This window comes from Lampetra fluviatilis, chromosome 18 (genome assembly GCF_964198595.1).
Source record: "Lampetra fluviatilis chromosome 18, kcLamFluv1.1, whole genome shotgun sequence".
In the NCBI taxonomy this organism is placed as follows: Eukaryota; Metazoa; Chordata; class Hyperoartia; order Petromyzontiformes; family Petromyzontidae; genus Lampetra; species Lampetra fluviatilis.
In genome coordinates, this window is record NC_136292.1 from 7,980,912 (window position 1) to 8,005,925 (window position 25,014).

Genomic DNA, 25,014 nt, shown 5'->3' on the forward strand with positions numbered 1-25,014 from the left:
TGCTAGTCACAGTTATGTTGACTTATACAATGACAATATTTGTGCATTTTTTAAAACCCTTAGAGGAAAATTATTAGTGAACAGCAAGTATAAAAATGGATACAATGGTGTTCTTGGTATGGAAGTCAAAATCTTCCAGCAGGTATATGTCCAGGAGGGCCTGCAACGCAAATGAGAGCAGTGAATGGAATTAAATGCTGCATACATGACACAAAACAATGCCAAGGATATTTTTTTAAGATTAGGTCAACCATTTATATGGAGCACAATAGATGATTCCTACAAAGGTGTATAATATATACACTAGTCGCAGAGAGCTGTGTGGAGACATTAGACCAGGGTTAGGTGGTAACCTACAGCCTGCAGGCCTGATATGGTCCATGAGACTTCATGCCACAATATATTCATTTCTGTCACTCTTTTATACACGGTTGACACGTGCAATTTTATCCAGTAAAATTACCGGATAATGCTCAGGTGTATGTTACCGTGTGGTAGCCCGACAAAAGTATTTGAAAGTCCTATTCAGCTTTCAGTAAGAAAAAGGTTCCCCAACCCTGCTTCAGAACAAAGCGAGGTCGTTTACTACGAGTGCTGGGGACAGGCAGGGTGCGTCAGGTATCATACGTGGAGGGAGCGTGGGGGGTATTGCCCGGTGCCACCCTCGTCCCTTCTCCAAAGCCTCTGCAGCTTCTCCCCAATCTCCGCCACGAAGCCATCGATCAGGAGGCAGTCGGCATTCCACCGATCACTGCAGAGCAACACGGCAATGTTACATGCAAGACTTTTCACAATTTGCATCTACATGATTAATGACGAAATTGTGGTCACAATTGGATTCAAACATCTATTAGTTTTGCCTTTGTGGTTCATGCAGAATAAATAATGTCTACAAGGTTGCACATAATCTACAGACCTTCTGTGCACCAACCACACACTAAATATGAATAATTAATTCTTACACACACAATTTAGAGCATGTATTGTGAGCGCTAAAGTAGGTTTTTATCAACGAATCATGATCACTGAAATGCCGTGCTAGCGAGCTACACGAGACAAGCCACAACTCAAGACAAAAAGGCAACTGACAACCCAGTCCTGGGGTCCCTGCTTCACCACGAACCAGCAAAGTGAAGAATGGTTAAACAATCTCCATGCGAAACAGGGGAGGTCCTTATTCAGAAGTCGATTAATAAAGTGGTATATATATTTATTACAAAATAATCTTGTCAAGTACAGCCCGACTATTTCGGCAGGCCAAGGTTGCCAGGTTGTTTCTGACCAAGCACTTTTGGGCAGACAGCAGAGTAAAGTGAGTAGCTTACCCGGCGAGCCGAGCCAGGTGTTGCCTGCGCATGCTGTAGTAGTGTTGCAGGGTCATCCATCGGTATACCACCTTCCTCCCAACCGCATCATCCTCTTCTTCATCTACAGCCAACAACAACACACGATAAAGTTTAGAGCTCAAATAAATGGTCACCAGCGGTGGCTAAACTAATCGTGCATAGTTGGCTGGCAAGGAATCCAGCTATGATAAAGGAGTGTTGATGCCCTTGCGGGCATTTTAAGAATGTACCTGGGGATTCAGGCAGCAGGCCGGCATGGCAGAACCAGAACACCACCTGTGCATATTGCGCCATCAGCCCCACCACCTTCTGCTTGCCAGCAACGTCCTCCACACCTAGTGTCGGAAAAAAATAATGTGGACACAATGTAACAATGAGAGTGAGTGGTGATCAAAGGAAGATGCACTAGCTCTCCCTTCTCTTGTGTAAAGCATTAGCAGCAGTGGATCATGTGCTGCGCTATGAATTCAGCAATTCGAGCGTTGGTGGCAAGATATATATCTGGTCTTGTCCTGGACCTCAGACTTCACCAAACCACTCTGACCAATGTTGTGAAATATGGTCAAAGAATCACTATGACTCTCATAATGTGGGGCAGCTTTTGTCAGTAGTGGAATTAAATGTCTATAGCTCATCTTGTAGATACTGTGTCCCAGGCACTAAGGCAGTGGTTTCAAGCTTCAATAATGAGAATAAATCATGGTATGGCGTGGCGTCGTATCATAGTGTGTTCTAATAAGCTAACTGCATAAATTCTGTATTAATAAGTAAACCTTTGAGATCACTACAATGACAAAGTCATATATTCATGTCACTTTAAAGTCTATTTTCTCATTAATGGAACTTCAAACTCATATTCGACAGCTCAGGACCTCAGCCTAGGTGCATATCTAAAATGAGAGCTATGTATTGTTGAGTTACATCTTTGTTTAATGAGCCTACAGTGATTTACAGTGCTCATGTATTATAAGGGGTAAATATAAATCCCACATCGCATCAGCAGATTAAATTAGCAGAGAATACAAAAGACTTGTGGAGATGAAAATGAATACCCTGTTATTTACGCACATCAAAGCCATGGCACTTGGCAGTAATGAAGCCAATATTCAACCAAAGCAATCTCTCACAAAAGTGGAAAAAGCACACATCAAAAGCAACCGTGAATTCTGTAAATCTCAATGGCCAAACCAGCCCACTCTCTTGATAAAACAACCCACAATTATATAGGATGGGCTTCACGAATTAAAATTCTGAGGCGTGGCATTAAGCAACTTTACCACATGGCAGGAGGGCTGGTGCCTCTGAGAGGAAGCAGCCGAGCAAGGAGGACAGGCGTAGTAGCACCAGTTGGCAGCCGTGTAGTGCCTGCATGCGCTGGTGGTCCAGTGCGTTGCATGAGCCGTCAAAAAGTGGCAAGCCTGCAGGGTCACAACAAAGACAAACAAAGATCCCCTGTATAGCCATAAGAGACTGTTGGGGCAAGTGCTGTTAGCGAGCACCTGTGAAGGACAGCACGGGGGAGCCTTCGTCTCCCCAGTGGCAATGTTTATACACTGCACCAGGTACTCATTTGAGGCTGAGTCGACCTAGGGGAGGCCCAAGACCGGTTCTGAAAATGGTCACTGGTGTTGGCCGTGAGCGGGAATCGAACCCGGATTGCTGGGTTCATAGCGCAGCGCGCTAACGCACACATACAGACACCCACAAACACGTGTTTACAGTCCCACCAAATTCTATTCTCCGGATTACAAGACACTCCGCTAGATAAGCTGCACGTGATGCCTGTGTCAACTAAGCTACACGACTTTAGTCACAAACACCTCCTGTGTAACCAGGCTCACTCACCCAACCATTGCTTTAAAATACAGACACGATTCTTATAATCCAGAGATTACTGGAGCAATGTTTGCAATTTGTCTACTGAGCTACTGTCCCTGAGGGACCTAGAATGTGCTTTTTAACGATTTTGACCAAAAGCAGGTCAAATGCAATAATTGTTAGAATAATCATAAATGCACAATGATACAAGTAGAACATAACATCAAGGCCTAAAGAGCTGCAGCAACACAATCCAAGGTCCACACGTCTCACTCAAGACAAAAAGGCAACTGACAACCCAGTCCTGGGGTCCCTGCTTCACCACAAACCAGCAAAGTGAAGAATGGTCAAACAATCTCCATGCGGAACTTAGAGGCTAGCTACGTATATCATATTTTAAAACGCCAACAGGTGAGCGCATTTTAAGATTTAGAATGCAAAATAACATTGGCCTCGCCTGAACCGGCATATATTTCACGTGCAATTTCAGAGTCCGAGCGCTGGCATATTGAATATCAAAAAGATTTACGCTTACATAATTGATCCAGTTTTTCCTTGGTTGACACCACTTTGTTCCAAGTCCAATCCAACAGGAACCGAAGGTTGCTCGTGGACTCAACTTGACCTGAAACAAAGACAAGGCACAGGTGCGAATGGAGTCACGTTACACGCCGCTATTAAACACACCCGGGCACACGACACCAGAGGGGCATCTCCTACTTTCTTTAGAACCAAACATCAATGGATTAGTTGACAATTATAGCCAGCCAAGTAAGCTGTCTAACAAAACAAGACGTTCATCAAACACGTTTAACTTCGACGATATTCTAAGTACATAAATAGATGTAAAGGTGGAGTGGTGGAGTGGTTAGTGTACTGCGCTATGAACCCAGAGGCCAAAGTTGTATTCCCAGCCATGGCTAACATCAGTGATATGTGACATCTGAACCGGCCCTGGGTACCTACTCCACCAACCTGCACTGACTAACGTGGAAAAGTATCGTCAAATAACCACCCATGACTGACACAGCATCGGCCGGCATTCATCCAACAGTGGGCTGATACAGGCAGAACCATTTGTATGATTAGTGATGTAATCGTCATGTTTATGAATGACAATAGCTACCTTGCTTACAATGGAAAAATACAATTTGGGACATTGTAAGTTGTTTAAGCAACTCTCACAGCGATAATAAAAACTGAGTGGGCTTTTAAAATGACAATTGCATGCATGTTAATCCTCACCATCGCACAAGAGTGTGTTCTAAAACTATGGACTGGAAAGACAACCATTGAAACAGTTATTCGGCGCAGCTTTTAGAGCAGTAGTTTGCAACACAATTTAAAACACCAACCTGCGGATGCCCAGGCACGTATGGAGCTTGTTATCATTCCCAGAATTCCTTTCTTCAGTGCCACAGAAAGAACAGCCTCCATTTTCTCCTCCTGGAAAATATCACACATCATGGGCAACATTCCACAGCATTCTGGGGTATCCGCTACAAGAACCAACCGCAATGATGGCTACAATGCCATAACAGTCATTGAATGACGTAGAAGAGTGGGGCTCAGGGGGCTAATACCACGCAAGAGAATTCGGCCGGAAAAACTTAGATATGGGGTTCGAATACTGACGGCAAGTCATGACAAAACCAGGTTCTCATGTGTACCAAGTTAATGGTCTTGGCCCAGTCACCAATAGTTGTACATATATGTAACTTCTTTCGCACCCTACACACCCAACCATGCTAATTGGAGGTGCGGGAGTACTAATCGGAAGTGCGGGATTGCGAATCGGATTTGGGAGGTATGGCAATGTAAAGTTCTGCAGTCGCATGGGTCTGAGTAGTGGGTGCATGCACGTGAAATGCACTCATGATACAGACAACTTGGTCTACATCATTGAAGAAAACGCGCCTGAGAAACAGACCATCGGCACGTGGAGCCACGAGGTGAGAGATGGTTTAATGCAAACAGCTCCCACGTTGTTCTTTGCACCGAGGCCCATGCCAACCATGCTAGGTTACTGCGCGTACCCATGAAAGGTTGTTGGCTGTGGTGTTGGCGAGCCGCGAGGGCAGAAGCCCGGCTACTCGGCACCGGCTGTAGCTCTCCTGCAGCCCCTCGGCTGTCAGCAGCAATGCACGGCTCAGATGACTCAGGGTCTGTACACAGGAATGGGAGAAAACAGCACCCACTTAAATATTTACCCAAATCCAGTTATTTAGTCGACTAGACTGATGCGTGTAGCCTTGATCCAGCAGTCGATAGATCAGGGGTGCACAAGCATGGTCTTTGAGGGCTGTAGTGTCTTCTGGATCTTGAGCCAACTGATTTTTCTTTATTACTCAATTGAACTCTTCATTGAACGAATTGCTTATTTAGACACATTATTGTTTTCAGCAGTTGTATATTTCAAGTTATCTACAAAACCGGAATGAGAGACAATGGGTGATAATCATGTAATGATTCATCAACTAAAATCGTATCTCCTTTTAAAATACATTAATAGTATGCTCATGAAAACATTCCATATTGTTTATACAGGTTATATTAAAATTGTACTTGTAAGCCAATGAAATCAATAAGATGGAGCAAGAGAGATATTTTAAAATAATATACAGCTTTGCATGCAATGGCAATCCCATACCGTGTAAACCGAGAGAACTGGAGTGGGGGGATGGGTGGCTGGAAGGCAAGGGAGAAACAGTATATTGTGATATCCCTAATGGCTGTTGATGATGATGAATGTTGAGTGGCTTTTTCAATTAAATTGTAAAACACACCTCTGTTTGAAGTCCTGGGCATGTTACGTTCACGACTCCATTGTTCATCAAGCAAGTGACATCTGCATAATCGAATAACAAGTGACAGTACATTAATATAATCGTTTGCATGTTTAACATTTTAAGCAGGTTCCACACGTTTTATAAGATATACGCATGGCATCTAGCATTTTAAATGGCTGCTATTTAATGGAATGTTATTTGTCTATTTAATCAATATATCATTTCAGCACTCAAATGCTTTCCTGTTATTTCCAAGTCAATTATTCACCAATTAGTAAACATTCCGCAGGCCACCACATTGCATATAATCCACACAACTAAAGGATATAGTAGTTGGTTTTTACCCTTTAAACTGGTACAAAACTGACACCTTTATACAAGGCATCATGTTTGCAATAACCACAACACAAGCAGTCAAAATGCAAACAAAAAGAAACAACTCTGATAATGGTAATGATATGCACTGTCCTTGAAGTTGATTGGTCCACACCCGAGACAGCTTTCCTTAGAGCCTAGTCTCCATTGGTGTTGGACCAGATGACGCCAAAAGGTGTATAAAGGTGTCAGTTTTGTACCAGTTTAAAGGGTAAAAAACAACTACTATATTTTGCCACTGGTAAAGGAGGTCTCATAAACTAAAGGATAGTCGCATGTACCAAAGGTGTAGGAGGTGGAGGAGTAGAATTGCTCTGGGGGCGGGTGGATGGTGGGCACGCCCTGGCTGAAGCTGCGCTCCAGAGCCAGCATATGCAGCACATACGCAGAGGGCCCAGCGACGTCGCGCAGAGCCTCCAGCGACCACAGCGAGAAGTAGTTGCAGCCCTGCATGGAGTCCTCCAGCCTGCGGTGGGCATTGCCGCCAAGACGGAACGCACGGATGGGTAATGTGCAGAAGACACCACGTACATTCAAAGTCGTCAATCATTGCCCACTTAGTTAAAACAATGTTTTATATTATTACATACAGATCACCATGATGATTGTTATCTACAATGAGATGATACAAGCTCTCAAAAATCAAGATCTTAATAAAAGATATAGAAATGATCAAAACCATTATGAAGATGGAACAGCTACATTGACATGTAAAAAGTAATAATCTAGAAATTAGTAGAGAAATTAACCCTTTGATTGTATTTGGGGCATTTAAAATATGTATTCCCAATCGTCTACAATTAATCTATAGGATACAACCTTTGTAAAACACCAAAACTCGTAGTCGTATGCTGCATCTTGCAGAAGCACAGTGTATGACTTGGTAGTAGGCATGCATGTTGAAATGAGACCAAATAATGGGATTGTTGTTCAAATTGTCATTGTTTTACCTGATGGAGTTGGGCATCTGGGCGTGATACCAGCGGTTTATGTCGAAGATGCCCAGATAAACAAGAGGCTGTGTGGCCCTGAAGGAATGTGCCTCCCACACAAACACCGCCACGCTTATGTCAGGGGAGAAGGCTCCTGTGTGTACAGAGGTGTATGCATACGTCATTAGTGTCTTGACTCACCACTTATTCCAGGACTGTGGAGATGTTGATGAACTCTAAACTAGATTTGAGCAAAAACCATCAAAGCTACATTTCATAAATGTACTTTAGGGGTATAACATAAACATTGTTCTTATAGAAAAGGACCACTTCAAATAATTTCACAATTCACAACCTGCAATGAGTAAAGAAAATGCCGCTATCACGACAATTATTGGATTACAATGTAAAAAAACAATGGATTGTTTTAAACATCGTTATTAGCAGGCACGTACTGATTCATGCATTGACACAAGCACTGAATTGTGTATAAATATCAATCAGTTGATAAAGAAAAAAATTATAAATATGCCAATGAATTCATCAGACGATACTAAAAAGACAAAAAATTGTGTTTGAATTGTCATGCCAAACCGTAACAATGTATCAACTCAGATCAAAAGAGGGCCTGAGGGGAATTGCAACATGACTATCAACCAACAGCACACCCGTTAACTACACAAAACACAGAAGTAAAAACCACTTATACGAAGACAGAACCACATCCGTATGGTTAGTGTTCGACGTGCCTTCATCGAGAATTGTGTCTTCTCTGTGCCGGTAGCGCTCAACCACCTGGCACCCCAGCAGGGTGCTACCAGCAGGGGAGCCCTGGGCAGGGTATAGTTGGTCAGTCAGCTCCTGACTGTAGCACTCCTCACAGTACTTGAGGCCCTGTGACACCAATAACGCAGCACATGCCGCAAGCTTTAGGGTCAGCCGCTGGATCGGATGAGAAGTGCAACTTGAATGCCGTTGCATCCGAATAGCACGACTACTCTCACCAGGGTGGCCTCACCTGATAGATGACCTTGCCGCCAAGAACGCATTTACGAGATTGAAAGAGCATCTGGAAGAGATGCAAGCTCACCACCTCCCCATCCCTGTAAAATTGGAAGAATAAATTTGAGTTTGCACACACGCATTTTGTAATTTGCGCAAAGTACCGGTGCTGAGACCAATCCTATGTTAGAGTACAAATGCTACGCAACTACTTACACGTCGGGCAGAGACTGTGCCGCCCAGAGGTAGCAGCAGTTGCGTGGATCATTCTCTGGCTCCTGGAATGCAAAGGCACTCACAGGGATTGTACCTCCATCCACCTGAGTGTGATACCTGCTTAACAAAGAAGAAAGCAAGGAGCTAAGTCAACTGCCCATTAAATGAGCACACACCTTGTTTCATACGACAAAGCGCATATAGCTAAAAAAGCTAATGCAAGCATTCATTCAATACTCACACTCTTTTGAGCGTGGCGAGGTTCCAGATTTGCATGTTTCCATCGGAGAAGCCAGCTACCAGCTGATTGGTGCGCTGCACGTACAGGAGGGCTGAGCCAACGCGAGCCTCCCCCCTCGCTGCCGAGGCAGCTGGGCCGCACAGCTGCAAGCCAATGTGCCGCCCCTCTCTGCCAGCGGACTCACGTTTCCCTGGCAACCCCGTTGCTGATACGTAAACTGCTTCGAGGCCTGCAGAGACACACAAAAAAACCACAGGTGTTCAAGGGAAAAACTTCACCTGTTCTCAGATAAACTATTCACAAATTCAGCTGCTCGCAATTTTTAAAAAATGTTCAGTGGTATTTGTGTATCATTGAAAGAATAATACATTTTGAACTGCTGCATTTACAAAAAAAAGATAATCTTATTACCAGTAAAAATCACCCCCCAACATTATTCTTTGCTACCTAGCACAGTGCACCCTTACATTTAAATTATCTTCTCCATTCATTCACAGATGAAGTTCTTACATTCTGCATGTGTCCGATGATTGATACACATCCATGTCATAAAGAATGATTAAAATTTAGAGATCGTGCACATGCATTCCACATGATGCAGAACACGTTTTAAATGGAACACAAGTGACATTGTGCATGTATGTGCCACTCGGTGTCAATTCAAAGCAAGATAGATTGCTTGTGTTTGTATTCTCCATGACAAGTGCCAATTTAAATTAATATAGACATGCTGTGTTTGTGTAAGCATGCATCTCATCTTCTTGGTTCTTTCGGTAAAGTCACGTAGAAGGGAAGTAATAAAATAATAAAAATAAAACATAATAAAATAAATTTTATTATGTTTTATTTTTATTATTACTTCCCTTCTACGTGACTTTACCGAAAGAACCAAGAAGATGAATCCCTGCAGTCACGAAAGCTTTAAATCATGCATCTCATGTAACAGAGAGTGCAACGACTCGATTTGTAATTGAACGAAGATTGGCAAAGGAAGGTGGCATGTTGTGGGTCCTGAAAACTGCAGCATGGGAAATCTTGCCGTAAGAAAATGGAGACAAGCCAATATTGTCCTCTTACCCATTGGGTCGCCCTCACTGCTGCCATCGGACATGTCGTCCAGGCACAAGTCGAGCAGGAGCACGTGCCCCGTGTGGGTAGCCACGGCCACGATCCCGAACAGCCATCGCAGGTCTTGGTGCAGGTGCTGCGTGGAGGCATCGGCACCGCCGCTACTGCTCACCACCTCCAAAGCTTTCACCTACAGGTGTCGTTTGAGCCAAGGACAGAGATGTAGAACCACAACTATCAACTCCTGAAATTATGGTTGAATCTATGGATTATCGCTTCACTTTATTATTCACATACAAATGAGCAGTTCGTGGAAAAATCTTCCACACACGAGGCTAAAAATGTGTATTAAGCGCAGGCTTTAATGGCACCAAAGATGACGTCATCAGCATCATTCTTCATCACTTGCAAAGGCAAGATATTCGATGCATGTAAAGATATACAAGGTACACAAAAGCAGAAATCTCACCCTGCCAGGAACTTCGATGGCACGAGTCACGCGCGATGTTCCCAGGTCGTACAGACACACGATGCCTGAGCAGTCGCTCTCCTCACCACCAATGCCTGCCACCCCCTCGTGCCTTTGTGCATTCTCTAGCCCCACAAGCAAGTAGCGCCCGCCAGCCCATGTCAGCCCTTTTACGGTCGACACGGCTAGCTCCCCGCTGGGCCCCGAGAAGCAGTACGCTGACAGCCGCTGACCGGAGCGCGGGCTCAACACCTCCAGCACGGCACCGCGAGCCAGCCAGCTCACGCCCACATCTGATGCAGAAAATAAACATGGCCATTCAAGTCAATTCCTGCCGGAAGTTACAGGGTGCAAGCCAGGACATGCGTGTAACTTCCTCACAGGCTGAGCCACTGTGGTGGTGCTTGCCAGTAATCCAGCACCTTGGAGGTAAGCGTTGCTGGACCATGCAGATCTGAGAATGGCATACCCATTGAGTTGTGAGGTGGCCAGGTGATGGCAGTACAGCAAGTGGATGGTTGAAACTCATCTGCGTGGACTTTGAGTGTTAGCCCCAATTATGTGTGTTTTCTTTGTAGGTACTGTAAGTTCTCTCCCACATGTAAAACACTCCTTGAAAGGGAACTGGCCAAACATCCTGATGTAGGTTTCTCCTGAAAATTAGCCTTCAGACCACGTGAGGGTTTTAAGGGTATTTTATATTATGGCTTATTTACAAATTATTACTAAATCAACATCAATTACTGATTTTGCATATCCTATACGTGTGTTAAAGTCCAAAGATCACAAAATCCATTTTTATACAATTGTGCAAGTAAATATCAACACGGGTACACGCATGTCAAATATCTGTATTCCACAACTACCGTAATCCACATTTGCAAGTAGGTGGAATCCTACCTAAGAAAGTTTGCTCTGCAGTAAGGAGGCAGCTGAATGTGATGTGCAAGGGCTACTATGCGCGTGGGTACCTTTTGCAAACTGTCCCAGCAGAGGGGCTCCATGCGTGCTCTCGTCAGTGCCCAGAGCGAGCCGGGTGCCCGCACTCAGCTGCAGCAGCCCGCTGCTGGTACGCGCCCGCAGCTCTCTCATGCCACCTGCAGGCCGCCCAGACGCCTTGGCTCTAGCACTAATCTGGCCTTATTGCTGCAACAGACCAAAACTTTGTTGGGATTAGTCACACAAGAGATTGTTCACGGTATCAAACATAGCACCTGCTTTACCACTTCACTTGTTTCTAATGGCTCTGCGAAGTCTCCATCCCAATGTCATGTCAATAATAAGGGTTGTCTGACCATATTTCAACACACTGTCCAGTGAGGATTGGTGAAAGGGGCACTGTACCTATAACAAAATTTGTGGCTGGGAATGTTGCACAGTGCTCCTTTAAACAGTCACTACTTCACGCGTTGAGTAAATTTATAGGGATGACTTAAGCAGCCTGTGGCCAAACCTGTCTTACTAAGCACAACAGCAAGCTCTTCCCTCCAGAACAGAAGGCACATTTAACACAGAACTCATTCCACTGCAATGCTCTCCAGGCTCGATTCTCAACACAAACATCCACAGTACATTTGGTCATCATACAATGCACGAATCAGTGATGAAGACTAAATCTGTAGCCACGAGCAGTACTGTACACAATAAACACGGGGAGGTGGGAGTCTTAAGCCCAGCTTTGCCATTTAGTAAGTGCACGCTCACAACTTAAGATGCAGTCCAACACTGGTGGGACTGTGGGTTCATACACAACAATGCTAAATTGCCTAAGACGAGACATCTCAGCAGGGTCTAAAATACACCTATCAAATGTCTGTCTCACCACAAGAAAATACACACTTTAGTCGTCCAGCCTGCACACCTACTAGACCTTCTTCCTCCAGAATTTGGTACAGCAGATACACCATGAACCTGACTAGCCCTTCTGGTTCAGCAGCAGACTGGTAAGCGTATTTAACAAATACTGTTACAGACAAGAAAACAATGCTGAAACCAATCGAGACCCGTTATGCGAGAAAACTGTCACATTGCACAAGTAAAGTGGATGCGGTACTCCGTGTGGGTTACGGCCAGGCCACGTGGTTTGCCGTAAGCCGGGTTTCTTTTAACTCAAATAAACTGGGCAGATTCGGCGTTTCAAATGAAAGGTAATCATTTCCGTTTGCGTCAACCCCAAATCAACCACTACATATAGTACCGCTGATTATAATAAAGATACCTGATATTCTGTGTGGTCTTTCGGTAACGTCACGGAGATAAATTTGAAGCTTTCGTGACTTCAGGAATCCACTCTTTGGTTCTTTCGGTAAAGTCATTTTTATTTTATTTCTACCAACGTGACTTTACCGAAAGAACCAAAGAGTATCACCGAGATAGGTTCAAAGAAAATAAAATAACAAAATATAATTTTCTTTGAACCTATCTCCGTGACTTTACCAAAAGACCCAAAGAATATGAATTCCTGCAGGTACGAAAGCTTTAAGTCAATAGATACCTGACTTTAGGAATATTTGCAGTTATGCAAGGTTCACTGCTATTAACCGCAGTGGAAAAATCATAGTAATCAATCAACTCATGAAAAGATTCACGTGTTGATAGCGGAAAGAACATCGACTTGCCATATCGATGGAGACACCGGTACGTTACGTAAAATAACGGGACACAAAGAAAAACTTTTATTTACAAACGGCACACATCGTTGATATACTTAAGCGTCTCCCATGCTCGACTTGTGCAAACTCCACATGTTTACGACCTTGTCGAAGGAGTCTATCCATAGGCCAACCATACTCTTTGGTTCTTTCTGACTGCAGTTAAGGATTTATGTTATCGACCCCAGAAGAACGATGATGGGTCGAATTTCCCCAAACTGGTGCTCTAATTTTCGATTTAAAGCTTTCGTGACTGCAGGGATTCATCTTCTTGGTTCTTTCGGTAAAGTCACGTAGAAGGGAAGTAATAAAATAATAAAAATAAAACATAATAAAACAATTCTCACTTGTGAGAATTGTTTTATTATGTTTTAAGATGGTGCTCTAACCCCATGGCGCTCCGGAAGAAGTGATGCCCGGCCAGACTCGTTGCAATTAGAACAAGTATGCACCAATGCGATTATACATGATTCATCATTTGCAGACACCCCCCATTCAACATTTTGTGGAAAAAAAACTTGCAAACATTTTAATTCGAAACAAGCCTCCAAATATAAAAATGATCTATTCTTAACACAATATTTACAAGGCATGGCTATATTGCTTTCACAGAATTCAATCGCCCGTTGACAATCATCTGTGGGCCTGTACATTGATCGCCCTGCAATCGAAATGGAATTTAAATAGTCAAGGAGTTGGAGCCATTGAAGCCTAAGAATCGCACGTCCCAAGCCTTACTTAGGCCTCTCTCGCAGAAACCACCGCCTCGCGTCACCGCGGGGGTCGCAGAGGCGTCTGCCGACGGCGACCGCGTCCCTCCGACAAGAACCACCTTCGTCAACGCACACCCAAGTTCAACTTTAAGCCCTGTCCGGAGCTCGAAGCCCGAGCCCAAGGCCCGCCCAGCCTAGACGAGCGAGGCAAGAGGCACGGGGCGTGCGGGGAAGAGACTCTCCACACGCCGTCTGCTGCTCACCAAGCGAAGGGACAAGAGACGCGTCTCCACGAACGCGGGCGGGGAGCAGCTCGAGCTTGTGCTAGGGCCGCACTCCCAGCTCACGGATTCGCCTCCTCCTCCTCCTGCTGATGCTGCTGCTGTTGCTCACCAGCTCCCGCTATTGCACATCCCGCGCTTCGCACTCGCCGCCATTTCCACTCAAACGGACGTGGGGGGGGGGTGGAGGCGGGGATTGGTGGCGACGTCAAACGGCCACGGGGTGACGTCACATCGCAAGAGTTGACGGTCCTTGACGAAGAATGATGTCATGTAGCAGATTGAGATTTCAAACGCGCGGCAAGGTGGTGGAGCTCAGTATTGGAGAGACGTCACGTAACTGGTGAATGATGTCATGCGCCAGATTGAGTTTTCAAACGCGCGGCAAGGTGGTGGTAATTTTACTGGAGCAGTTACACCTGATGACGGAGGATTGTGTTGCTTCCGAAACGTCGTGATTTAATTTAGTTATGTTCATTTATTTAAATTTTATTTTTATTATTTTTTTACCTATGTGACTTTACCGAAAAAACCTAAGAGTAAGGTGGTGGAGTTCAGTACTGTAGTGACTTCACGCAACTGGTGAATGATGTCATGTACCAGATTGAGTTTTCAAATGCGCGACGAGTGAAGGTGAAGCTTAGTCGTGACGTCACGCAACTGGTGAATGATGTCATGTACCAGATTGAGTTTTCAAACGCGCGGCGAATGGTGAAGCTTGGTCGTGACGTCACGCAACTGGTGAATGATGTCATGCGCCAGATTGAGTTTTCAAACGCGCGGCGAATGGTGAAGCTTAGTCGTGACGTCACGCAACTGGTGAATGATGTCATGTACCAGATTGAGTTTTCAAACGCGCGGCGAGTGGTGAAGCTTAGTCGCGACGTCACGCAACTGGTGAATGATGTCATGCGCCAGATTGAGTTTTCAAATGCGCTTCGAGTGATGGTGAAGCTTTGTAGTGACGTCACGCAATTGGTCCACTGCTGGATGAAGACCTATTCTTTGGTTCTTTCGGTAAAGTCACGTAGATAGAAACATGATGATAAAAAATAAAGTGAATATTGTACAAATAAAAACGATAAAAATTCAGTAATAAAAAACTAAAAACCATTCATGTAGACTGCAGCCTGGTTCTTAAGTTTGGTGAGTGTACTGGCAGTCTATAGTGTAGACTGTAGTAATGGTTAAGCCTGGTGAGTGGACTGGTAGTCTATAATGTAGACTAGCAATGGTTATTAAACTCAGCATACTAGCAGTCTATAATCGGGTACATGATTTATTCTTGGTTCTTTCAGTAGTAAAATAAATAAAAAATAAGTGGAATAAAAAAAAACGCACTTCATTTTTATTCACTTTATTTGTTTATTCGTATTATTATATGGACGTGACTTTACCGAAAGAACTAAATACTATGAATTCCTGCAGTCACTAAAGTTTGAAGTCAAAATTTGGATGAAGACCTATCCACACATCCAGTTGTTTGACCATACTTCACCACAATGGTCTATGCGGGTTGGCAAATGGGGAGGATAAGTGAAGATAGCATAAGAACACATTCCTACGGAAGGAGCTGGTAGGAACGTTGGGTTGCTCGGTCAATGGCCAGGGTCAACGGCGGCGTGGTGTATTCCGCAAATATGGCCGACTGTGAGGGCGGGCAAAAGCCGGCGTGAGTAGGTTAAACGTTGAGTTTTATAAGGGCACCACGGGGTGACCAGCCCCTCCCCACCCAGCCCCACCCCTCCCACCCCCTCCCAGCCCCACTCTCCCCACCCAGCCCCTCCCCACCCAGCCCCACTCCTCTCACCCCCACCCTCTCCTCCCCACCCAGCCCCACCCCTCCCAGCCCCACCCTCCCCATCCAGCCCCTCCCCACCCTCCCCTCTCCACCCAGCCCCACCCCTCCCACACCCTTCCAGCCCCACCCTCCCCACCCAGCCCCTCCCCACCCTCCCCACCCTCCCCTCTCCACCCAGCCCCACTCCTCCCACCCCCCACCCTCCCCACCCAGCCCCACTCCTCCCACCCCCCACCCAGCCCCTCCCCACCCACCCCACCCAGCCCCTCCCAACCCACCCAGCCCCTCCCTGCACGACGGACACAATAATCCCCTGTGGGCTGGTGTAACCAGGAGGTTCCTACCAGTATAAGTACATAATGTAAGAGAAGTTAGCTATCACGTGCCGCTCATTCTCGGCCTTCATCCAGCAGTGAAAATCCAAGGCTGGTAATATTGAACTTGGCTAAGTTGCGCCAGACATTTTCTAGCTTGGCTATTCAGAGTATATAGCGAATTTGAAAACACTGATATCTTTCCATTCAAAATAATCTGCTTTAGTGAGGTAATCTTTTACTGGTAGGAACGAAGTGGACCAGACCACCAATAGATTATATCGTCCGACCGTTTGTCCGCGTCCGTTTGTCCGTCCGTCCGTCCGACAAGATGGCCGCCCGCTCCCCCTGCGCGCGTGTGTGTGTGTGCGTCTGTGTTTGCGTGCGTGCGTGTGTGTGCGTGTGTATGCGCGTGTGTGTGCGTGTCTGTGCGTGCGTGTGTGTATATGTGTGACTGTGTGCGTGTGTGCGTGCGTGTGTGCGTGTCCGGCCCACTCGAGCGGCGTGATGAATGGGCGCTATTGGGCTTCGGATCGTTATTCACGGCGAACTGGAAGCGTAGCAACACAACTTCATTACGTGTGCGTGTGCGTGCGTGCATGTATGTGTGTGTGCGTGCGGTGTGTGTGCGTGTGTGTGTGCGTGTGTACGTTTATGCGCGTGTGTGCGCGTGCATGTATGTGTGTGTGCGTGCGGTGTGTGTGCGTGTGTGTGTGCGTGTGTACGTTTATGCGCGTGTGTGCGCGTGTGCGTGCGGTCGATATCCCTGTACCGGTATTAGTATTATTCCTACCAGCCCACCCCGCAGGGTCCTGTTAAAAGGTTTATTATTTATCTACAGTATTAAAATAGAGATTGCAGCGTATAGCCCGTGCAACATAATCCATCGTTGTTACTGTATTTCTATGCCGCCGCGTCAAAACACGCACAAGTGTATTTTGCCCAATCTTGATTTGAAGCTTTCGTGACTGCAGGCATCTATACTCTTTGGTTCTTTCGGTAAAGTCACGGAGTTAGAAAAAAAATAAAAAACATTTCTTGCTGTGGGTTTCCCACCTGATGATGATTGCTTGTGTTGCAATCGAAACGTCGTGATTTGTTTTTATTTTATTTCTAAGTACGTGACTTTACCGAGAGAACAAAAATAGTTTTTTTTTAGATTTGAAGTTTTCGTGACTGCAAGGATCCATACTCTTTGTTTTTTTTCATAAAGTCACGTAGATAAAAAAAAAATCAAATATATTCAAGTATGTATTTTGCCCTAGATTTGAAGCTTTCGTGACTGCAAGGATTCATACTTAGGTGTTTTCGGTAGTCACGTAGGTAAAAAATAACAATACATGAAAATAAATCAATTAAATCACTTTCTTCGGTAAAGTCACGTATGTAAAAAATAAATAAATAAAGTATTATTTTTTACCTACGTGACTTGACTTTACCGAAGAAACCTAAGAGTATGTATTTTGCCCGTCATCGGTGACCAATCTGAAGTCTCTGATGTCGGCCCTTCACAGGGCGCCTTTTGATTGGCCGTTTTTGAATTTCCCGCCGATGGCCGGACCAATCAGTGCGCTGAGTTCGCTGCGCACGTGGCCTGCAATTGTTTCGGACACTTGATGTGAAATGGAAATTGTAATGTTTTTTGAACTGGGAAATATGTTCTCTAAACTTGAGCAGAATTTGAATAATTATCTTGTATACGTTTATTCTAGTTATATATTATTACAGTTGCTGAGCACAAGGCCAAACTGTTAAGTAGCCAGCAGCAATTCACAAGTCCCATCTCAAAAAAAGTGTTTGTCTTCAATACATGCCTTAGAAGACTACACAAATCCTGGTCCAATATTTTTTACATTGTAAGATGAAAGAAAAACGTTCATATTTCCCAAAAGCAACACAGCCATATTATCTGCTAGTAGCATACATAATTAAACATGTCCTCAATTGATCCACGCTCGTTATCTACACATTCGTAGTATCCGTATAAGCGGATCAGAGAAGTCACCCGCACAAGTTTTGGCCTCACACAAGTGATACATTCATGCTATTCTCCGCATATTTTGAAGTAAAAGACGGCTCACCTGTCCGCGGTGGCACTTTCATTCCATTATGCACAGGAAATTACAGATATCTTGAATTTTCCGAGCAGATGAGCGAAAACGGTCCACCAACAACATCCGCTACACGAAAGCAGATAAGGGGGGAGAGTGAGTCCTATATGTTTTCTCTTATAAGTGTTCAATGTTAAAGATAATGTGATGGATGTATTTGATTTAGGCATGTATTATATAGGCACAACCAATAGATAAGACGCACAACAGGAAGTTGCTGCTAATTAATTTTTATCACAAAGTGCAGACATCTCATACAGTACATTGCAATCTCTTTGGAACCATTTACAAAAAAATACATTGGAAACATTTCCCTAAAAAAACATATTACACGTCAGTAGAATTACAGTGTCTAAAAACACTTGTTTGGCTAATTGTACCGTGTTCTACAACCTGCATAAATCTCACATTTTTCACAACACTTTTTATATTCAGGTCAGAATAAGCAGAAAACAAAAAAAAACTTTCTAATTTTGGTGGAAAATAACACCGTCTTGTATCGTAAATTTAGGAAAAAGCTATGGCACACTAATTCTACAAATAATTATTGTAAAGGAGCCTGAATTTAGGTCAACATTGGGCCTAAAGCGAGGATATTGGGATTCATAGACTCATACAGTACATGTAGACAAAGTCGTTTGCTCACTTGCAGGCAATCCTGCCTGCAATGCCTTTGCTTATTTAGGGTCATATTGTTTTAATCGGACTTTTCAGTGGGGAGGTGGACTTTGAAGCTTGGCCATGATGGGCACAATGGAGAGCTGGGCCATGAGCCAGCAGTGCACATGGGGTTATAGAAAACCTAAGTAGAGTACTGTACTGTAATGAGTCCATGCCTCGACTGGAATTTGTGCAGCTCATATAATGAGTGCCCATCATTCTAAAAGGCACAGGGCAGGTAGTGCACGTCAAGACCTGGCTCCTTGTGGGCTGGTGTGGGCCTATGTACAGCTGTTGTGCTTCATACTAACTATGAAAAAATAAAACTCATCAGAACCAATGCATGTTTTTCATGTGCTTCCATCACAATTAGCATGACAGTACTTTCACACAACAAGGATTTTCACAGAGTGATCTGCTCATCAAAACATTTTCACGTTCTCGCATGTCACGTAATGGGGGTTAGGTCATTTGAGGTGACACGCGACCTCTTGCCATAAAATACCTTGTGACTTCACGAACAACAACAAATGTTTAACTCAAGGATTGGCAGCAACAAAAAGGCTTAATGCTAGAACTTACATGGGAAAAGTGAAAACCCATGAACCACAGATGTAATTCAACCTTTGGCTTTCAATAAATGTCATGTCAAACACTTTGCAATTAAAAGAACGCTTCAAGGTTCACATTCCCAACTTCACTGTGAAACAAACATCACCCTGGTTACGGTACTTAGTTCATATAACTATTTCCAACAAAACTGGAACTGCTGTATTTATCATTACACTTGGAAGTAGTATTAATTCAATTCAAGTCACTAATCGGTTTATTTCTGATTGATTTCCACAGCTTTCAATACATGGAAGATACATTTAAGGTTGGTATCTCTCACCAGGGCGAAAGCTCATAATTCTTAACACTGATATTATGAACCTTATCTATACATTTTATGATCTGCTTATTCTGAGCCATGTGTTTAGTGTTCAACATTCTTCAGCCTGGGCCAACCACAATCAGCTAATCACTAATAAACATAGCAAAATGTTTTTACAAAGGTATAGTATATGTTTGAGAAACGATTCTCCTTACAGTCCTTCAACTCATTAAATAGCTTTGAATAAATTTACAGTCATTTCGAAAATGTCTACGGAATTTATATTAGATCCAATTAAGGTCGATCCAAGGGATATTAAAGTTGTATGTTATTAGTTCTTTCGGTAAAGTCACGTAGATAAAAAATGAAATTAAAATTAATAAAAAATAAAAACAATGATTTTATTGTTTTTGTTAATTTTAATTTCCTTTTTTACCTACGTGACTTTACCGAAAGAACTAAGAGTATGAATCCTTGCAGTCACGAAAGCTTCAAATCTAGAATTGTATGTTATTCATTTACCAAATCACTACAAGCGGCTTACCAACAGCCATGAAGTACGCACACTTAAACAGTACCTTATTGCAGAAATTAATTTTACAGCCCAAAGACAAGTGGGATTTTCACAAATGTCCACACGTAGAAAAAGTTATCCATCAGACTTGTGAGCTACCATTAACACACAAATACATCAAAACAAAAACTATTGTTGGTGGTGAAGAGCATGCTCCTCACTCCCACGTGAACTCCCATGTGTCATCACTTAGACCTCCAGTTGTCACAGATTTCCACTGCGTCTTCACAATGATGGAGGTGAGCACTTCTCAACACCAAATTTGGGACCCACCGCATTGTGGCTTTTCTCACGTGCCAATCAACAGACAATGGAAATGAACATTTAATAAAAAATAAAACACGAATGATAATCTACAGTACACCATCCGGTATATATAGCACAGGATAAATGCAGAAGGCTGGACGAAGACAAATGCTGCATTGTGTCGATGGCAGCTGAAGAATGGAGTTGAGATCTGCCCTCATGTCAAGAACTTAACTTGTTTCTTGCACAACACATGGTATTCACCTGCTTTCCACAGACACTAATGCTCATCACCAGACAGACACCATGTTCATTCATGAGAACAAGTCCTTCTGCAATCCTCATTATCCAACAGCGCTCACCAAAAAAAGAATGTTATTCATGATGGCGTACGCGTAACTCCTTCATGTGCATTATGTACACAGCATTTATTAAAAAAAATATCAACACATTTACAGCACAAATAAATGTGACTTGCAGAGGACAGCCGGTGTATGAGATGAGCTAGTGATGCAAAACGCCACACAAGGGCCATGCTCCAAAAATCGGATGCCCTAAGAACAGCTCAAAAGAGCCTGGTGAACAAAGACAAAAACATCTTGAAACATTCCGATTCATTGTTTCGTACCCTCAATCAGGGAAGCAAACGTTTACAGAACTTGTTTTTCAGAATTGATACGATCCAGTGTTTATTGGATTTGTTGTATTAAAGTTACAAAACTAATTATCCCATAACTACAACAATTTGTGTATATCTTCTATTTTTATAATGCTGATAATACTGAAATGAAAAAACACAAGTATTGGTCATCAGTTATATACAGGCTACGGTATAGTTTTATAAATATCTATACAAATACATACACAGGCGCGTTTTGACAGTGTACAATGTCAGCGTTATTCAAACCGTGAGTGTTTTACACGTGCAAAGGCTGTTGTGCTTTAAGAGGAGGCACAACTGCAAGCGTACAGACTGCCTTTTGTACGAGCACCATGTGGGGGTCAACGCAGCCGTGGCACATTTTGCAAACCAGGAGGAGGGGATTAGAGTGAGGGTGGCAGATGCATCAATTGTAATGTCATGCGTTTGCACTGTTTGAGCCCATTCTGAGTTTTAGCGGTGTGTTCACCTAACAATTGATTTACTTTGCTTAATGACTGGCTATGTAGAAGAAGAAAAAACCCACTCAATCAAATCACACAATACGAACATATTTTAAAAACAAAGTCATCTTGTGAATAATTAAAAATGTTAATGTAACCCCCAAAGAATATTTAAACAAGATGGATCTCAAGTTAAAACAGTAGCCCTTGACTGATTTTATGAGAACATGGGCTTTGCTTTGTGAGAGTTTTACACTGCCTGCCGACACACTCCTTCTCCAGACTTGTCAACTCTAACCCACGCCACGTATAAATAATTAAAAACAGCCTCCCCCAGGGCATCATCACAATTTAGCCAGTCCTGTCATGTGACCTAGGAGCTGTCATTTTATCAGTGTTTTATATTGTTGGCCCGAGACCCAAAGTGTTTGAATGGGGCTCCCGAATTGGGCCGAGCTGTATAGTACTTGGGCTCAGAGTTGTCCTTGATAAAATAATTGCTCAGAGATCACGTGATGGGGTATTGTATATTTCAATGATGCCCTGGGGGGAGCCTGTGTGTGTTTTTTTAGATTCCTGCTGACTTGCGGTGAAGAAGAGCTTCCAGGTCATTGGATTCTTCCAGGATAAATACACATTCTGATAAGAGATCAAATGCCTGGAGAAGTCAGTGGCCATCAATATAAATCAGGCTTAACATTCGTGACTAAGACGCAGTTTTGAACCTCATTCCAACTCTTCGTGACTGCTGCCTGTGATTTCTGTAGGTCCCTCACAAGACAAAGGCATGTGGCGTAGTTTGAAATTACAGATTTAGAATACGGCAATGGTAGATGCCATTCTAAATTACTGCCGTTCCTGGTGTCGACCGTTGGTCGTAAGAGAAGGCGGCTGCAGTTGCGAGGCTGCGTGGACACCACAATGTTATCAATTGGCTGTCTGCAGTCAGAATTGCTGGTGAAAGTTTTTAAAGTGTTGAATTAAAAGAAAATTAACCCAATGGAGTTTGTGCATGTATTAAAACATTTTTGCATTCATCTATGGACAAGAATTTGAACTGAAAATGAAAACAAGAAACCACTGGCTCCACTCCACACAGTTCTTTATAAATGTAATTGCGAAACAATTGAGGCCTTGCCCGAGTGTAAGTCTCTTCAGTGTGTCACGAAGCAATCCGATGAGGGTGGTGTGCTCACCCCTTTGTACTTACGCCTGGTGTGGATTGGCAATTCACCTGCGATTGTTGAGTGTGGCTTCACGCGAGCTCGACGTACATTGGAGTGCACCGAAGAACGCGCAAGTTTACCGAGTGGCCAACAAGTCATACAAAATATATTTTATTGTTGAATAATGTATCTGATAATGCAATGCAACCTTGACGCAAATCTCCTGTTACAGGCATTGCTGGCCAAATAGTTAGGAAATGTTGCTCATTCGTGAGTTTGTAGATTAAGACAACATGCGCCCAGTGCTTGCATATTGGAAAAAAATTACTAGGCAGGTTTATTGCATATATAGTGAAACAGTCATGCTTTAAGTTGATGCACAGTATGTAATGCTTCCGTTTTCCTGTGTGATTTTCAGGGATGCACCGTTTGAATTTGACCGAAAACTGTCAGATCTGTTGCTATCTAAACAGAAACTAAAATGTTGTATTTAGTTTGTACCCCCACAGCCACAACTCCCAGATCCCAGCCTGACCGATCACTGCATAACAGGTGCCGACGCTGCTCGAGACACGTTTGAACGATGACGTCTGTGCGTGTGCGCGTGTGCGCGTGTGCGCGTGTGCGTCTCCATCTGCGCAAAGGGGCTGTCACGTTGGAGGTGGCCCGTTGGTATAAATGAGCATCGGGTGGAAGGACCTGGCGAAGTTGTTCACGTGGGCGCAGATCGGGTGCTCCTCCGTGGAGGGCATCAGACACACGAGCAGGAGCAACGTGAAGAGCAGCATCAGCTGGAAGGGCAGCGAAGCGAACACGACGCGCCGCGCAAATGACCCCGGCGTCTCCTTCGCTGCGCTCCGAGCCGGGGCCAAGCTCTGCGCTGCTGACGCCCCCCGTTCCACAGCGTTGCTTCCGCTGTGTAGACTGCCGAGAACCGAAGGCATTGACACGTCCAGACACAAAACGCCAATTAGCGCATCTCGCAACACGCAGAGGCATTCACTGCAAGAAAATATATATGGAACGAATGATGAACCGTCATTTGAATTGGTAATACATTTATCTTCATTTCATTTTATTTTTTTGCAATTTTCTGTATCGTCTGCAAAGTTTTTTTTCTGCTCCTTTAGCCCAAATGTGACATTTGACATGTTTCGATTTAAAGCTTTCGTGACTGCAGGGATTCATCTTCTTGGTTCTTTCGGTAAAGTCACGTAGAAGGGAAGTAATAAAATAATAAAACATAATAAAATAAAATAATTCTCACGACGTTTCGGCTACAACGCAAGCAGCCGTCTTCAGGTGAAGAAGACGGCTGCTTGCGTTGTAGCCGAAACGTCGTGAGAATTATTTTATTTTATTATGTTTTATTTTTATTATTTTATTACTTCCCTTCTACGTGACTTTACCGAAAGAACCAAGAAGATTTGACATGTTGTTTGCGTACGGTTGCATAAGCACCAAACAATTATCGTACACAATTCAGTCCAGGTATCATGGATTGAGATTATATTTCTTTCAGCAGGAAGAGCCAATGAACTGTTAGGGTTTCTTTGTTGGGCGTCCTGCCACGGTATAGATGTTATAAGATACAAATCTTAGTTACAACCACGATTACGTAGGTCACGATACGAAATATATCAGTGCATGCTTCACATTGACTGTAATAAATTATTAAAATCAATGCACAAATGCATCGTTACATGCCGTGATAAGAAAATTAGGGGAATGCGATGTTGAAGATACATATAATGATTGAGAACATGCAAACATTGAAACATGAATTCTACTTTGAGAAGAGTTGATTTTTTTCATCTCTCGATGTTATTCAGTTAATACTTTGCATCAATAAAACATAAATTGGAAGAGCTTATGAAGACACATTTTCTAATTGTAATATTAGCACAGGACATCTAATTTAAAAGGAGCAATAGCATGACTACGTTACATTGAATGGTTTCATTTTCATTGCACAGTAGCGGCGAGAGTGAAGAATACCTGTGAACTGGATGGTCGATATTCACTGTTGGATGGCTGCCCTTGTCTCTTTTCATCTGTTAAGAAAACATCCGACAATACGATTATTTCCATTGTGTTTTTTTATTCAAGTTACTCCACAGACCGCTACATTTCTTCTAGGTTGGATAAGATGAGTACATAAAGTCAACAGTGGTTGTCCAAGAGACACAATGATCACTGCCATGGAAATAAAACAGTGCCACCAGTGGCTCAGGCAAAAAGTAGGAGCATCGAAGCAGTAAAA

General features: G+C 43.6%; 2 protein-coding genes across 7 annotated transcripts in view; both read right to left on the reverse strand.

Moving 5' to 3' along the window:
- The window catches only part of AHCTF1 (AT-hook containing transcription factor 1), a 28,631-nt gene extending 14,561 nt beyond the window's left edge, over positions 1 to 14,070 (reverse strand). For both annotated transcript variants that reach the window (XM_078864496.1, XM_078864495.1), the window contains exons 1-19: positions 13,884 to 14,070; positions 11,228 to 11,402; positions 10,257 to 10,549; positions 9,797 to 9,977; positions 8,720 to 8,948; positions 8,479 to 8,595; positions 8,279 to 8,363; positions 8,010 to 8,154; positions 7,279 to 7,414; positions 6,610 to 6,794; positions 5,951 to 6,012; positions 5,201 to 5,329; positions 4,520 to 4,610; positions 3,700 to 3,789; positions 2,624 to 2,764; positions 1,577 to 1,681; positions 1,326 to 1,428; positions 628 to 751; positions 104 to 160 (exon numbers count right to left, since the gene is read on the reverse strand). In XM_078864496.1, coding sequence (XP_078720622.1) covers positions 104 to 160; positions 628 to 751; positions 1,326 to 1,428; positions 1,577 to 1,681; positions 2,624 to 2,764; positions 3,700 to 3,789; positions 4,520 to 4,610; positions 5,201 to 5,329; positions 5,951 to 6,012; positions 6,610 to 6,794; positions 7,279 to 7,414; positions 8,010 to 8,154; positions 8,279 to 8,363; positions 8,479 to 8,595; positions 8,720 to 8,948; positions 9,797 to 9,977; positions 10,257 to 10,549; positions 11,228 to 11,348 — 2,394 coding nt within the window. In that variant the 5' untranslated portion in view covers positions 11,349 to 11,402; positions 13,884 to 14,070. The remainder of the gene's footprint in view (positions 1 to 103; positions 161 to 627; positions 752 to 1,325; positions 1,429 to 1,576; positions 1,682 to 2,623; positions 2,765 to 3,699; positions 3,790 to 4,519; positions 4,611 to 5,200; positions 5,330 to 5,950; positions 6,013 to 6,609; positions 6,795 to 7,278; positions 7,415 to 8,009; positions 8,155 to 8,278; positions 8,364 to 8,478; positions 8,596 to 8,719; positions 8,949 to 9,796; positions 9,978 to 10,256; positions 10,550 to 11,227; positions 11,403 to 13,883) is intronic.
- A 4,218-nt stretch (positions 14,071 to 18,288) lies between these two features.
- Positions 18,289 to 25,014, reverse strand: part of LOC144937182 (nesprin-1-like) — a 95,951-nt gene continuing 89,225 nt past the window's right edge. For all 5 annotated transcript variants that reach the window (XM_078864499.1, XM_078864497.1, XM_078864501.1 and 2 more), the window contains 2 exons: positions 24,750 to 24,805; positions 18,289 to 23,675 (listed from right to left, as the gene is read on the reverse strand). In XM_078864499.1, the coding sequence (XP_078720625.1) occupies positions 23,402 to 23,675; positions 24,750 to 24,805 (330 nt within the window). In that variant the 3' untranslated portion in view covers positions 18,289 to 23,401. The remainder of the gene's footprint in view (positions 23,676 to 24,749; positions 24,806 to 25,014) is intronic.